Here is a 14887-nt window from a genome sequence, read left to right on the forward strand (position 1 = left end):
TGCACCAGTTCTGGTCTGGTTCTCAGTCTCACCAGACTTTTATTTTTCCTGATTATGTGCACAAGCGAGATCCACGTCACCTGAACCGCAGCTACTTCCTGTTTCACACAGAATAAGAGCAGGGCAAGGTTCTCCAAAATAAAAGCTCTTGTTACTGAAAAGTTGGATGAGTTCTGGTGTTGTCCATTTCTGAAGAACATTTTATTTGTTGTCATTCGCTTTTCTTTCAGCGATGTCCCCCTTTTTCGTCAGCATTAAGGATTTTATCATCCGATTCAGCTGACACACTTTCACTTATCTTAACTTAACGAATTGTTTCTGGCGAACCAAACCCCACCATGGTGGCGTCCAGGGCAAGACCCCACCTTTCACTCCCCAATTTCCAATGAAGTACAACCTGTTGCATTTCCACAAACGACCACTAGAGGGGGGTTGCAAAGGGAAGCAGCATTCTTGTTGACTCTCATGATAAAATGTCACATTTTAAACCTAAATTAAACTTTAGTCAAACCTAGTGGCAATAACTTTTTTTCACGCAAGTTGCTTTTTCTTCTGTTCATAATAATGTGTGAGTGTTAGAGGTGGGGGTGGAGGGGGGGGGGGTCTTTTCTTTTGAGCTTATCCTTGCTTTAATGTGTGCATCATTAGAGTCATTTTTTTGTTATTTAGGAACATACAATTATTATGTAAGATCTATAAATATCATTTTATACAATTCCCTTAATTCTAAAAAAAATACTAAGACTATAATTTTAAAGTTAAATCAATTGAAGGACGCATAGTACAAAATGCAGTAAGGCAGTGTAACATTTGTTTCATTTTATCATGTTTAAGTAAAAATATACATTTGCATCTGTGTTTAAGTAAAAGCTGAATAAAGAGAATGTGAACAAAAAATGTCCCCTTTGAATTATGAAGATGTTGAACCTAAACTAAAACCCCAGAACTGAGTTTTAAGCAATTCAACGATGCCAAAGAATATTTGGGATGTTTGAATGAAATGCATCCATGAATTAAGTCCACAAATGAATAAATTTCATGTAAGTAAAGTGCACGTGTGAGCACAGTAAACATGTTTAGTGCACGTGTGGCTATGATGACTCACCCGTGCTCCTTTCTGAGGCAGACACTGGCACCCCCTGCTGCAGTCCAGGCCGTTGCATGGCTCATCAAACTTGTCCCCCTGCAAGAAAACAACAGAGGGTTAGGAAACCGGGCCGGCTGGTTCTGTCTGGTCAGTCTGCGGCTCTGACTGCGGAATCTACAAAAACCGCTGGAACACTTTTAGAGACATAAATAAAACTTATGGAGACAAAGACCAACAAACAGGTCAGAACCACTCAAAACCTTCTAGAAAGAAAGAATCCAGTTACATCATGAAAACGTAAATTCTCTGGTTTCTGTGGGAATCTTTTCCTCTTCATTTACTAAAGCTGACACCCCCCACACCCCTTACATCCATCAGACAGTGAAACACAAAGTGGCTGGTTAAACCGTCTGAGCAGTGATGACCAAATAAACAGAAAAATACAGAGGAAGCTTTATTTCTCCTCATTCAAAACAGCCGCTGGTTTTAGCAGCTCCCCACAAAGAAAAGGTTAAGGCTATCCTAGGCACTTTGACGTTGGGAGTTGGGTCATCTAGACCCCACTAGACAGTGCGCTGAACTTTTTTCTTCAATGATTTGTGATCTTCACTGGTTTACATGGATTACATGAAATCCTCTCCACCTTTATCCACCTTTGTCATGGTAGGGAGAACACGTCAATGGTCATCTTGACCCCATAGGATAGCACAAGGGTTACCCTGACTTTTTTATTTGACATTCAGCCTTTCATCCAAAAACAAGAGGTTGTCCCCGACAAATATATAACTCAGTTCTGATTCACATTTATCAAAAAGCAATTTATTTTTGTTTTAAGTGAGTTTTCACATGGTAAGGTAAACAAAACAAAAAACTTTGACAGATAAAATTATGAATTCTTACATTAAACATCTACATCAAAAAACCAACGAACGCTTTTTCATATCTCAAAATATATAAAAAAGTGTGTTTTACTGAAAAATGTTATTCATGATTTCATGTTGTTGCCGGGAAAGACGGTCAAACACATCTGTCTGCTGTCTTAGAGAACTGGAGAAGGTTTGTCATCAAACCAAAAGCCTATTGACCCAGTTTATCTGTGTCTGCTAGATGTGTTAGATGCCACACAAAGCGGATTCTGAGCACCATTTTAGAGATCTACTGTGATCTCTAAATAAGCAGATTCTTCAAGGCCAGGGAACACTTGAGAAAAACAGCGGTCTACCATGGATTTGTATGACTGAGGTGAGCAGCCCTACAGTAAGACAAGAAGCATGACAGCAGACTGAAGCTCCAACGCTTTTTTAAATATCAATGTACGACAAAAATGTAACCACAACAAAAGCACAATCTAGTGCTTTTCTGGCCTGGACCCAGGTAAGATGTGATCTAGAAGGGAGGAGGAATTCTGAAAGGAGATGATGAAGGAGATCCAGAGTAGCCCCAGAGGAGAGAGATCGGTGCAGACTTTAATGGAAATGTGGGTTCAGGAAACAGAGGTGATGAGGAAGTGATGGAGAAGTTTGGTGTTTGGGACAGGAATGCAGAGGAACAGGTTGTGGTGGACTTTGCTAAAAGAATGGAAATAACAGTGATGAAGACATTTTTACAGAAAAGAGGGAAGCAAAGGGTGACACACAAGAGTGGACCGAGGAGCAAAGAAGATGATTACATCTTGTGTAGACGTAATCTGAAAGAGATCAGGGACTGCAAAGTTGTGACTGGGGAGAGTGTATCCAGACAGCATAAGATGGGGGTGTGAAGATGACTGATGGTGACAAAGATATAAAGGACAAGGGCAAAGCAGAGGATCTAGTGGTGGAAGTTGAAAAAGCAAAAGTTCTGGTTGGAAAAGTAGAAACAGGTTTTAGGAGATCAGGAGGTTATTTCAGATTTCTGGACATCTACAGCTAAAGTGATCAGAGAAGACTGAGAGGAAGAAACTTGGTATGTCATTTAGAATAAGAATATGGAGACTTGATGGAGGAATGAGGAAGCTCAGGAGTGTGTTACAGGGACTACTGTTGGTCAAAGAAGAAGGGGACAAAGGCATGTTTGTAGGTAGAAATCTCGTTACCTTGTAGCTAAGAAAAAGTGGAACACTGAGAGGGCAGAAGACACCAGAAAGGATTAGAGGGAGATGCTGCACAAGGGGAAGGTGGAGGTCACAAAGGGTGCATGAAGACTTGTATCACAGGTTGGACACAAAGGAGGGAGAAGTGGATCTGTACAGGATCAAGGACAGGGATGGAAATATACTGTATTGACAGGTTCCACAAGTGTGATGGAAAGATGGAAGGAGAACTTTGAAGATCTGATGAATGAGGAAAATGTTAGAGATGACATTGACGAGGATAAAGAGTAGAGAGGCAGTTGGTCCTTACAAAATACCTGTGGAGGTACGGAAGAGATTATCAGAGGTGGCAGAAGAGCTTCTGATTGGACTGTTTAACTAGATCTTGGAGATGGAGTGGCTACCTACAAAATATTATTTTTAAGAAGGGAGAACTGTTGAAAAGAATAAAGCTGATGAGTCGAACAATGAAATTATGGTAAAGAGTAGTGGGCACTAGGCTGAGTTCCAAGAAAGTATTTGTGAGCAACAGAATGGATTCTTGCCAAGGCACAGTATCCCAGTTGCAAAAAGTGATCAAGGAGATCAAGGTGGAGGTGGACTGCACCAAGGATCAGCTTTGAACTCCTTCTTGTTTCTGTGGCGATGGAAAGACTGACTGATGATATTAGACAGAAATCTCTTTGGATCGTGATTTTTGCAAATGACATTGTGATCTGTAGTGAGAACAGCCGTGTTATGCAGACAGGAGATACCAAGAAAGAGGAATAGAGGACATGAGGGGGACTGGTGTGAGTTAAGAAGATCCACAGGATAGGGTTAGATGATTCACCCCTAAAGGGACCAGCTCAAAGGGAAAAAGACAAATGACCTACATTAATTGGAACTGCAATTCCCCGTTGCATTAGTCTAAACCTTTCAAAGCAAACTCTGGGGAGGATTCAGTTCTTAGATCATCAGGTTTGCTGTTTCAGTCTGTTCAGACTTCAGGGAGAGTTTTATTGTGTAGATGATATCTGCACCTGTAAATGGACCGGATGTGGGGGTGGATTATAGTTTTATGTGTTTTCACCAGTAAACAGTTGATCTCTACTGATGAAGATGTGAATTCTTCATCAGGAACATGTGGAGGAGCCAGAGAGCTTTTCATTGACCCCTTAGAGGTCAATGCAGGTTAAGAGAACCAGGGTGGATGAGGACAGTGTAGGGGGGTTAAGCTTGAGTGCAGCGTTAATCAGCTCATATGACTGCAGTCTGAGCATTGGTTTCTATAGTAACGAAGCCTTGCACAGCGTGGGAAACTCTGTAGTTCCGTGCAAGGCTTCAGAAATGACCCTTAAGTTCTCACATTATTAACACATTCTTATTTTCAATCAAGGTGGGGGCTTCAGGTTCAGAGGAACTTTGAAAAACACCTCACTGAACAGTCCCATAGGCTCATCTGCAATGGGTTCCCTCCAACACAACCTTCATCAAGTTGGAGGCCACCTTGAGAAAACTGCCAAACTACCAAAAAAATCCAGCATTACCGGTAGGAGCTGCACATGTGTGAAGCGTGCTAAAAGTCCACGCATGAATGGAAAGGATGCCCGTCTGGCACTGACGGGCCTTTAGAATGTAGTCCATGTTCTGAAGACGATCATCAGTCACTGCTGCATCTCCTTATCTTCGGCTATTAATGAACATGTTGGTGTTTGTTTTTTGAAGCTGCTGCCGCATTTCTACACATAACACTGTCTATGGTTAAAGTAGTAAATGTGTGAAATTTACTCACTAACACCATTTTAACAAATAGTGAATGTGAGGTTTCTGCTACAACTTGTTGAACAGATGCAGAGAGATGCAGCGTCAGGATGGAAAGGAGGTGAAACACAAAATCGTGTGTGTGTGTAAGGGGGAGGATCAGAGTGGAGGGAGTCGCATCATTCCTCCCTCTGATCTCCTCCACTCCTCTAATCACTCTGACAGAAGGAGGGCATCAATGAGCAGGAACCAGAACTGATGAAGCCAGACATAGTGTGTGTGTGTGTGTGTTTGTATTTTGCAGTTCTGTGTCTGTCTGTGTGTGTTTTTGTGTATTTGTCATCTGTGTGTGTTTGTTCATACCTGTCTATGTCTGTCTGTGTGTAATTATGTGTATTTGCATGTCTGTTTGTGTGTGTGTGCACACCTGTCAAGATGTGTGTTTGTGCATGTGTGTGTGTCAGTGGAACGCCAGGGGGATGTTCAGTTTCGTGTTGCATTCAGGAGCAATCACACTGAAGGTCACCTTGCTTCCACATGGGGTCCTGTAACTGTCTGACTTTCACTCAGCGCCCCACCAAAATAAATCCCAGCATTCTCCAGCTTCTTGAAGAAAAGGCCAGAACTTCAGAAATGTTCCTGTGAGCGCGCAGGACTGAACTCGCCGGCCAGAAACAAGTGTGGATTTGACATGATCATCTTTGGTTTTGTAACTGAGGAATGTTTTTTTTCTGCTGTACAAATGTCACACGTCAATCTCTCCGTTTGCTCAAACTTTACCGTCCAAACACTTCTATCAGCAAACATCAAGCTAAGATGTTCTTGGAAGTCTGCATGTCTTATCCTCCATGCTTTTTGGGGGGACTTATGTCTGTACCTGCCTTGCTAAAAGATCTGGTATCTGGATGAGGGGCACCTCTAAGGGTTAATCTCATGATCAGCAGCCTTCTGAACCACACTGAGAACATAGTGTATGCGGATGCAGAACTGTCTGTCCTCATGATCGGAGATCCACAGTTTGTTCCTGAACAGCTTGAATGAGGGATTCTTAGATCTGATAAAGAGAGTCCATATTCTTCCAAAGTGAGATGTGAGAATCTTCACCTTTTGTCCCCAAAACTTTCCACAGACAAGTGCTTCAGCAACATGCATTCAAGAGGCCACTTTCTATGAAAAGTCTATGAAAGCGCTCATGATCCCGCGTTGCTACCATAGACATATACACTATATTACCAAAAGTATTGGCTCACCCATCCAAATGTTCAGAATCAGATGTCCGAATCATTTGGACTGGCCTCAGGTGTATCAAATCAAGCACTCAGGCATGCAGACTGTTTTTACAAACATTTGTGAAAGAATGGGACGCTCTCAGTACTGAGTGAATTCCAGTGGAAATGTCACTGCCTGTGCAACAAATCCAGTCGTGAAATTTACTTGTTCTTAAATATTTCAGTCAACTATCAGCTGTAGTATAACAAAATGGAAGAGTTTGGGAACAACAGCAACTCAAAGTCTTTTATATATCGGAATAGAGCTGGAAAGAAAGAAAAGAAAGAAAAAGCTTGGAGCAAGATTTGCCAGATCTGCACCACTTTGATATTTCACACCAAGCCTCTTCCAATTGTGAGTACACTAGTTTTGGGTAGCGACAGTCCAGTGTGAGCATTGTATGCTAAAAGTGTGTTCACATTCAGCACTTTCTTGAATGCATAACACATGCCCAATGTCTACGTAGCATAAGAGAGGGTGGGTGGGGGTGAGGGGAGAGTCAAAGTTTGCTTTGACTCTGAGAATACATCAACACAAAATCCCTCTAAAGTCACTGCATCCTCAGACTTCCTGAGACCTTCACATCATCTTTATGGGATGGGGAGGTCTTCACCCCTCTTTCATCAGTCTTCCTCCCTCTACTTCATCTTCCTTCTCCTCTGTGACCCTGACTTTCACCCCAGGAGGCTGTTTGATGCAGATGGTGCACGTGTTCATGCATGGGGTAGTGGAACAAATGTAGTGTTGGTGCACGTGCACGCTCTGTGTGTGATCTGGTCTCCCGGCTCCCCCAGCTGGAGTAAGGTCGTCCTGAACTTGACCAACGGGAGGAGCTTTGTGAGTTCAGAGTGAATCCAAACAGGACACTGCAGACAGTAACAGTAAATGCCTCAAAAAGCTTTGATGCTAAAGCAGGCAACCCCCCCCCAGAGGGTTAAGCAGGCAACCTGAAAGCTTCATCAGAAATGGACGTTTTTTCATGTCTTTGCTTGAAGGATGACCGCATCAGAGCTGGGAGGCCCCTCTCAATAAACTCCACTCCACTCACAGCTCGTATCAAGAGATTCCAGATTCTGATTAACGGATCACACCTGAGCAGGTGTCCAAGAGTTGCAAGCTGAACAGGTCCAAGCCGACCTCCTTTGATCTGAGCTTTGATCAAAACCAGTAGAAATGAACGTTTCATCATTTTACTAAAGATTAAATGAGCAAATGAATAGATGATTGACTGGATGAGTGGATGAATAAATGAGTAAACTAATGCACGAAATAATGGATATTTGAATACCGGTAAATGAATTAGTGTATGAATACATTATTAAGTGAATAAATAGATGAGTGAACATAAATGTGTCCCTGGCTTTAACGCTCACATGGACTTTAGTCGTACATTGTGGGTTCTTGCCGCAGGTGTCCAAGCCCCCTCCCAAAACACACAGCCCTTAAGCCAAGATCAGTGACCTAGGTCTGCCCCCCTCCATGCACACACTAGACATAGTCTTACAGCGGGAGCTTCACAAAACTCATTCATCCATGTTTGCACACATGTAGAAAAACTGTCAAAGATTATGGTCTTCAATCACACAGGAGCCTGAAGAAAAAGTCCATTATCCATTTCAAAGTGATACATGAACACCCCCTCCAGCATGTATTTATGAACACCTGGATACCTTTAGGCTAAACTTGACCTACATACCTAGATTTCTTTGCACCACCCAATGATGTCATCAGGAAACCAAAACAAATTTTTAAGCTACACTGAGCGGACAGCCCAAAACTGATGCAGCGCTGTGGCCTAATGCAAACTAACTAGAAACAAAACAAACACAAACAACAGGGAAAAAAATGGAATTCCAAAATATTTTTTCTGGATCAGAAAAAACATCTATCTTTTAAAGAAAGATTTTAAATAGTAAAATAATCTTAGTTTAAAAAAAGTATTTTGTTCTTTAAATGAGATGACTTGGTTAAACCATTTTTTACTTCTTTAAAGACTTTTTTATTTATCATTGTAAATTGTTTTGACTTGTTTTTAGGGGGCTTGGTTTTCCAGTGTAATACTGACGTCAAAAGAGCTCAGTTAGCATCGACTTTCATCAGAAGGAAAGGAATCCATCCACACTGAGATCTTCTGTTTCTTTATATGATTTAGAAAGCTTTCAGATGATGAACATTTCTGTGAAGGTAAAATGAAAACAAAAGTTTCAGAGTTACAGGGAAGAGCTTTAATTCACAAATTCTAGCAAATAAATCAACTGTTAATAAAGTAAAAACAGGACATGTGCAGGAGATCCAAGGCGGAAAGGGGCCTCTGCACCACTGTGCTGTCACTAGTTCGCATCCAAAGTGTGGCAGCTTTAAACCTGGGGGTAGAGGCTCAGTGGCTGCCTCTCTGATAACCTCCTCCCCCCCCCCCCCCCCCCCCCCCCGCTTAAGGGAAGGTGTGTAACTGTGAACATGGCGTCTCTGAAAAATGGATCCTACCTGCATAAAAAACATTATAAAAGCAAAAGTGGAGCTAAAAACGTTTCCTGTGAGTTCCTTATGGAGACGTTTGGACATAAACCTTCTCAACAGACGAATGACTGTTTATGTGAAGATGGGAGCAGGTGCCTTCATGCTCTGCAGCCACATCTGATTTTGGCAAATCACCCCCCCCCACACACACACCAAAGTATTTGAGGACCACAAAATGTTTGGACATTTTGAGAAGCGAGCTGGTGGGACACAGAAGGTGAACCCCTTGCCGGCGTCAGACATGTGGCAGTTAATGTTCTTGAGGCCCCCTGTTTATGGACGGATGCAAACAAAACCCGGAGGGCCTTAAAGCGAAGGAAAATATTTATGTCGTAGATCTAGCGAAGGACGGCAGACGCCAGCACGAGCGGCGGAGCGTCAACAACTTTCCGGATGTTACTGTTTCATGTAAACGCTTGTTACTCTGCAGAGTTCCAGCTGCAGCGGAAACTCCAATACAGCAGAGAAGAACACAATCTGGTTTGATCCAACAACAAGGACAAGAAGAAGAAACAAAAAGTGAGAACATTTTGAAAGGGACTCCTGTAACCTGACTTCTAGCTCCTGGAGGGGAAGGAGGGTCCTTTGGAAGCCAGATAGAATGAGGAAGATGTGGGGGGAGGGTACTGTGGATGAACAATGAATGGAAAAAGAGCCAGACTCCCTTAAGACATGATCGGTCCTGATGATGAAGAATAGGAAGAGTAGAAAAGGAGCAGTTCTTCACCTGCAAAAAGAGAGGCCGACCATTTCAGACGCACATTAGCAGAGGGGAAACCTGAGTTGCCGCTCAAAACCTTTTCTTTAAACAGCAGCTGGAATCCGATCCCTGGACGCCATGTTCTGGAAATGATCTTCTGAGAAAGCACTTCAGAACCTGGACTTTTGCTGTTTACATGTTTCTGAGAAAATCCTGTTCCGATTTTACCACCTAATGATTAAGAAAAAATAAATATGCTTTCAGTCATCTTTATTTGGTGAGCAGAACATTAACACAGATGTAATCTGAGTGAGGAACTTGTTTTTCTTGAAATGGTAACATGCAGAGTGTCCCAGAAGCTCCATGTGGTCCACACATACAGGAGGGGACATTGAAGGAACACTGAAGGAATTTTCTCAAAAGTGTCTTTCATACGGTGGCCCTGAAGTGCAAATCACACGACCAAACCATCAACGCAAAAACATATTAAAGACCACAACGACAAAAAAAAATAACAATACCAATTCCAGAAACGAAAAACACAAAAAAAAAATCAAACAAAATGAAAATGAAACCTTTTGTAAAACAAAAGTAATTTCCAGTGATCAAAATGAAATGCCAACAAAGGAAACACACAGGTGTTTAGATACAGGGGGAAAGCGGAGGCAGTTGCCCTCCCCACTTCCCCTTCAAATTTTGAGTCAATATTAGTGTAATTATTGACAAGGATTAGAAAATCCTCAATACATCCTTGTTTAAGCATTGCAAATGAAGTGAGTTTTTTGATCCTTTCATTTGTATTTCCACTCAGCTCTTCTCATTTGCCACCCTTCTATAAACTTCTTCCCTCCTCCCGCCACCCCATTGAAAATGTTCTAGCTCGGTAACTGGAAACACAATACGAAACCAAAATAGGTCATTGCTAATTGGATGATGATTTTTGATTTTTTTCAAATGCGTCTTCAATGTTTGCACACTAATAAAAGTTTTATATTTAGTACGGAGCATATCTAGTATCGCTTCATGCCAACTAAATTTTGATTGAAATGATGGACAAATATCATCATCCAATCAGTGATGTTCCATAGTACCAGCCTTTTTGGTTTAGTTTCTACTTTTATTTCATTATTTAACATTTTCTGGAAATTAGTTTTATTTCCTGGATGTTTTTTTCTTCTTTTATATGGAAACTAGAAAAGGTAGATACTCTGGGACATTGCTGAATGGATGATAATGTATGTAATGTTGATTTTTTAGTACTAGTTTTGCTTTTTTAATTGTTGTGATCTTTAAAATGTTTTCCTGTTGAGTGATTTGTCGGGGTAATTTGCACTTCAGGGCCACTGTACTTTCTGTTCTGTGAAACGTTCAAATGAAAAGCAGTTACAGTGCATCTTCTCCAGATGCCATCTGTCTTCCCACACACTGGAACATCTGCACGGCTCAGGTTATCTCCTGCTGCCCAGCAAAACTATTTTTAGCAAAGGAAGAGTCGCTTCCAGAAGATGTCGAGGTGGTGTGAATGGAGAGGCGGATATGTGAGCGCACAGCGTGCACAAAGTCCAGCATGACAGCTGGAAGCTACGGGTGTGTGAACACTGCTGAATTCCACATGTGTGAGCTGAAAGCAAACACATGTCTGGCACTGCAGACACAGTCCATGTTCTGAGGGTGATCATCAATCACTGCTGTGATTCCTGGTCTTCGGCTGTTGCTTTGTGCACGTGCTCTCTGTCACACTCAGACAGATCCTAGAAAGTCTGCAGGAATGAGAGATCATGAGAGACTCCATGGATCAAAACTGTTTCCTAAATCACAGATGATCCCGCCTTTAGAGACTGAACACAAACAGAGCTGAGGGGGACTCCATAATTTAGATCCTCATAGAGAAACATGTGGAGGAACCACCTTAAGAAATAGATGTAGGCAGCTGAAGCAGCCTTTGGGATGTGTTCAACACAAACACAACAAAGAAGTTCAACCGTTTGATCATTTACAAAGAGAGTCGAACATTTTCCTGAGGACACATCTGTCTGTAGGATGTTTTCCCACAATTCCCAGAACTGCTTGGAGGGAGAATCCAACTAGAAGATCTGAAAGAAGTCCTAATGAAGTTTGAAATGTTTTGGATGGACAAACTGTCCTGCTCTGCGATGTCACGATGGGTCTTCAGAAAATGAAAGCGTCTTTAACCACAGTCTGAGTCTTTCCAGAAAATGATCTTTCAGGCTTTCCAGGTCTCTGAGACAAAACGATGCAAAGACACTGTGTCAGTTCATATTTAGGACATAAAATCAGAACGTTTCCCAATCAGAAGCCGTGGGTGGATAAAACCATCCGTGACGCTCTGAGATCTCACACCGCTGCCTATAACACGGGACTCGCGTCCAGGGACATGGAGCTGTATAAGGCTGCGTCATACAATGTTCGGAAGGCGGTGAAAGAGGCGAAGAAGCGCTACGGGAGGAAACTAGAGTCACAACTCCAACAGAGTGACTCCAGGAGCCTGTGGCAGGGACTAAGAACAATAACGGACTATAGAGCACCAACATCCGGTGTGACGAGCGAGACCAGGACTCTGGCAGACGAACTGAACACCTTCTATGCTCGTTTCGAGGCTGCAGCCAAGGACGCTAGCGATGCTAATGCTAGCGTCGCTAATGCTAGCGGAACTAACGGCTGCAGACAGGAAGTCACTACCAGTACCAGTAACGCACTTATCATCTCCGAGCATGACATGAGGAGAGCCTTCAGGAGAGTAAACACCAGGAAAGCAGCAGGTCCAGATGGCATCTCAGGTAGAGTCCTCAGAGCCTGCGCAGACCAGCTAGCACCTGTGTTCACAGAGATATTCAACACTTCTTTATCTCAGTCGGTGATCCCTACATGCTTTAAGGAGTCTGTTATTGTTCCAGTCCCAAAGAAACCCCATCCTACTTCCCTCAACGACTATCGACCTGTAGCCCTCACCTCAGTAGTGATGAAGTGCTTTGAGCGACTGATCAAAGACTTCATTATCTCCTCACTACCTGACACACTGGATCCACTACAGTTTGCTTACCGTTCGAACCGCTCAACGGATGACGCTATCTCTCATCTACTTCATACTTCTCTCACTCATCTGGACACTAGAAGGGGAAATTATGTTAAAATGCTCTTTGTCGATTACAGCTCAGCATTTAACACCATAATTCCCTCCATACTCACCACCAAGTTGGAGCACCTGGGACTCAGCCCATCTCTGTGTCAGTGGATCTCCAATTTCCTAACTGGCAGACCACAGGCAGTAAGGATGGGCGGATATGTCTCAGCTTCCATCACTCTCAACACTGGAGCCCCTCAGGGTTGTGTTCTGAGCCCTCTACTGTACTCACTGTACACGTACGACTGCTTGGCCTCCACCAACTCCACCACCATCATCAAATTTGCTGACGACACCGTTGTGGTGGGCCTGATCACTGATAATGATGAGACGGTCTACCTGAAGGAGATTGGACATCTGGAAAACTGGTGAGAGAGGAACAATCTCCTCCTAAACATCAGCAAGACAAAGGAGTTGATATTGGACTTCGCCACAAAGCAGAAGAGGAACTACCAGACCCCCGTCATCGACAAGAGCCCAGTGGAGAGAGTCAACAGCTTCCGATACCTCGGTGTCCACATCATGCAGGACCTTTCATGGTCCTGTCACATCAACACCGTAGTGAAAAAGGCCCGGCAGCGTCTTTACCACCTTAGACGCCTGAGAGACTTTAGACTGCCCTCTTTGGTGCTTAGGAACTTTTACTCTTGCACCATAGAGAGCATCCTGACGGGAAACATCACAACCTGGTTCGGGAACAGCACCATGCGGGACAGACGAGCTCTCCAAAGGGTGGTGCGTTCAGCTGAGCGCATCATTCATACCGAGCTCCCTGACCTACACTCAATCTACAGCAGGCGGTGCTGGACCAGGGCCAGGAAGATAACAAAGGACCTCAGCCACCCCGACAACGGTCTGTTCTCTCTGTTGCGGTCAGGAAAGCGACTCCGCTCTCTGAAGGCCAACACAGAGAGACTGAGGAGGAGCTTCTTCCCGCAGGCAATACAGTCTCTTAATCAGTAATCATGGACACTATACACACAAGCCACTTTCACATATGTCACTTTTAGAGCATATTTGCACACATTCGGACATTCTGTTTTTATGTTTTTATATTTCTATATTCCTATATTTTGTATCTATTTTCCTATTGATATTCTTTCTTGTTTGAGGTCGCGGGCGGTCGCATAAGCATTTCACTGCACATTGTACGCTGTATGATTGTGTGTGTGACAAATAAAATTTGAATTTGAAGAACCACAAACTCTTGTGTAGACTACGATTAAAGATGACGGGGGTTTCTTTGCCAGGGTTGGGTGGGATGGCTCCTCCATTGGTAGTGAGTGCCTACACCGACGATGTCACTGTGTTTTTGACCAATCAGGATGATGTCACCGCCCTTAGTGAGTATTTTCAGATCTATGCCAAGGCATCTTCTGCTATGGTTAATTGGTCGAAATGCACGACCTGTATGTCCGGGCAATGGGAGGAAAAAACACCTCCTACATTGCCTGCAGACATAGTTTGGACTAGAAGGGTTCTAAAAGTTCTTGGGGTTTATGTGGGTAAAAGTGAGTTTCAGATGAAAAATTGGGATGGGATGTTGGACAAGGTTTGTGCTAGGTTGTCTAAACGGAAATGGTTGCTACCTCAGCTGTCTTACAGAGGACGTGTCCTGATTGCAAACAACCTAGTGGCCTCGATGCTTTGGCACAAACTGCTGGATCTTTCCCCTCCTAAGGATCTACTCACCAAGGTGCAGCGTATGCTTACCGACTTTTTCTGGAATGGTAATCATTGGACACGAGAAGCTTCCCTGTTTCTGCCGCTATCGGAAGGGGGGCAGGGATTAATTGACGTCACATCCAGACTGATGGCTTTCAGACTGCGAACTGCCCAGCGGCTGCTGTATCACAGCGGCATGCGATGGCTCGATGGCTCGACACTGTCAGAATCCTCCTGAGAAGAGCCGGAGGTCTTGGCAATGACAAGCAGCTCTTCCTTTTGACCAGAGGGCATCTAGATTTAAGTGGTCTCCCTCCTTTCAGGTCTTGAAGCCTGGAGAGCTCTAAGGTTTATCCGTGCTCAGGATGCCACTCCCGGACTGTGGATACTCGAAGAACCCTTGTTCTTTAATACCCTGATTGACTCTCATCTCTTGACTTTGTTCTCAGTTAGATCAGCATTGATAAATGTTGGTTGTGGGAAGTTGGGTCACTTGCACTTACCCTTTGAATTTATTAGACAAGGGGTTGGTCTACGTCCCAGGCTCCTAGCTAAAGTGGTGGATGACGTCATGAAATCTGTTCCTGCCCAGTGGAAACATTTTCTTCAACTCAATGAAGGCTAGCCTGGTACTTCGCAATATTCTTTTCCGCCCTTGACCGTCTCCCCAAATGTTGAGGATTGGACATAGGA

General features: G+C 43.4%; 1 protein-coding gene across 5 annotated transcripts in view; it reads right to left on the bottom strand.

The window, feature by feature from the left end:
* Positions 1–14887, bottom strand: part of LOC101168576 (collagen alpha-6(IV) chain) — a 113611-nt gene that overhangs the window by 59270 nt on the left and 39454 nt on the right. For all 5 annotated transcript variants that reach the window (XM_020711740.2, XM_020711739.2, XM_020711738.2 and 2 more), the window contains exon 3: positions 1106–1183. In XM_020711740.2, coding sequence (XP_020567399.2) covers positions 1106–1183 — 78 coding nt within the window. The remainder of the gene's footprint in view (positions 1–1105; positions 1184–14887) is intronic.

The sequence above is a fragment of the Oryzias latipes genome, chromosome 18, assembly GCF_002234675.1.
Source record: "Oryzias latipes chromosome 18, ASM223467v1".
NCBI classification, from domain to species: domain Eukaryota; kingdom Metazoa; phylum Chordata; class Actinopteri; order Beloniformes; family Adrianichthyidae; genus Oryzias; species Oryzias latipes.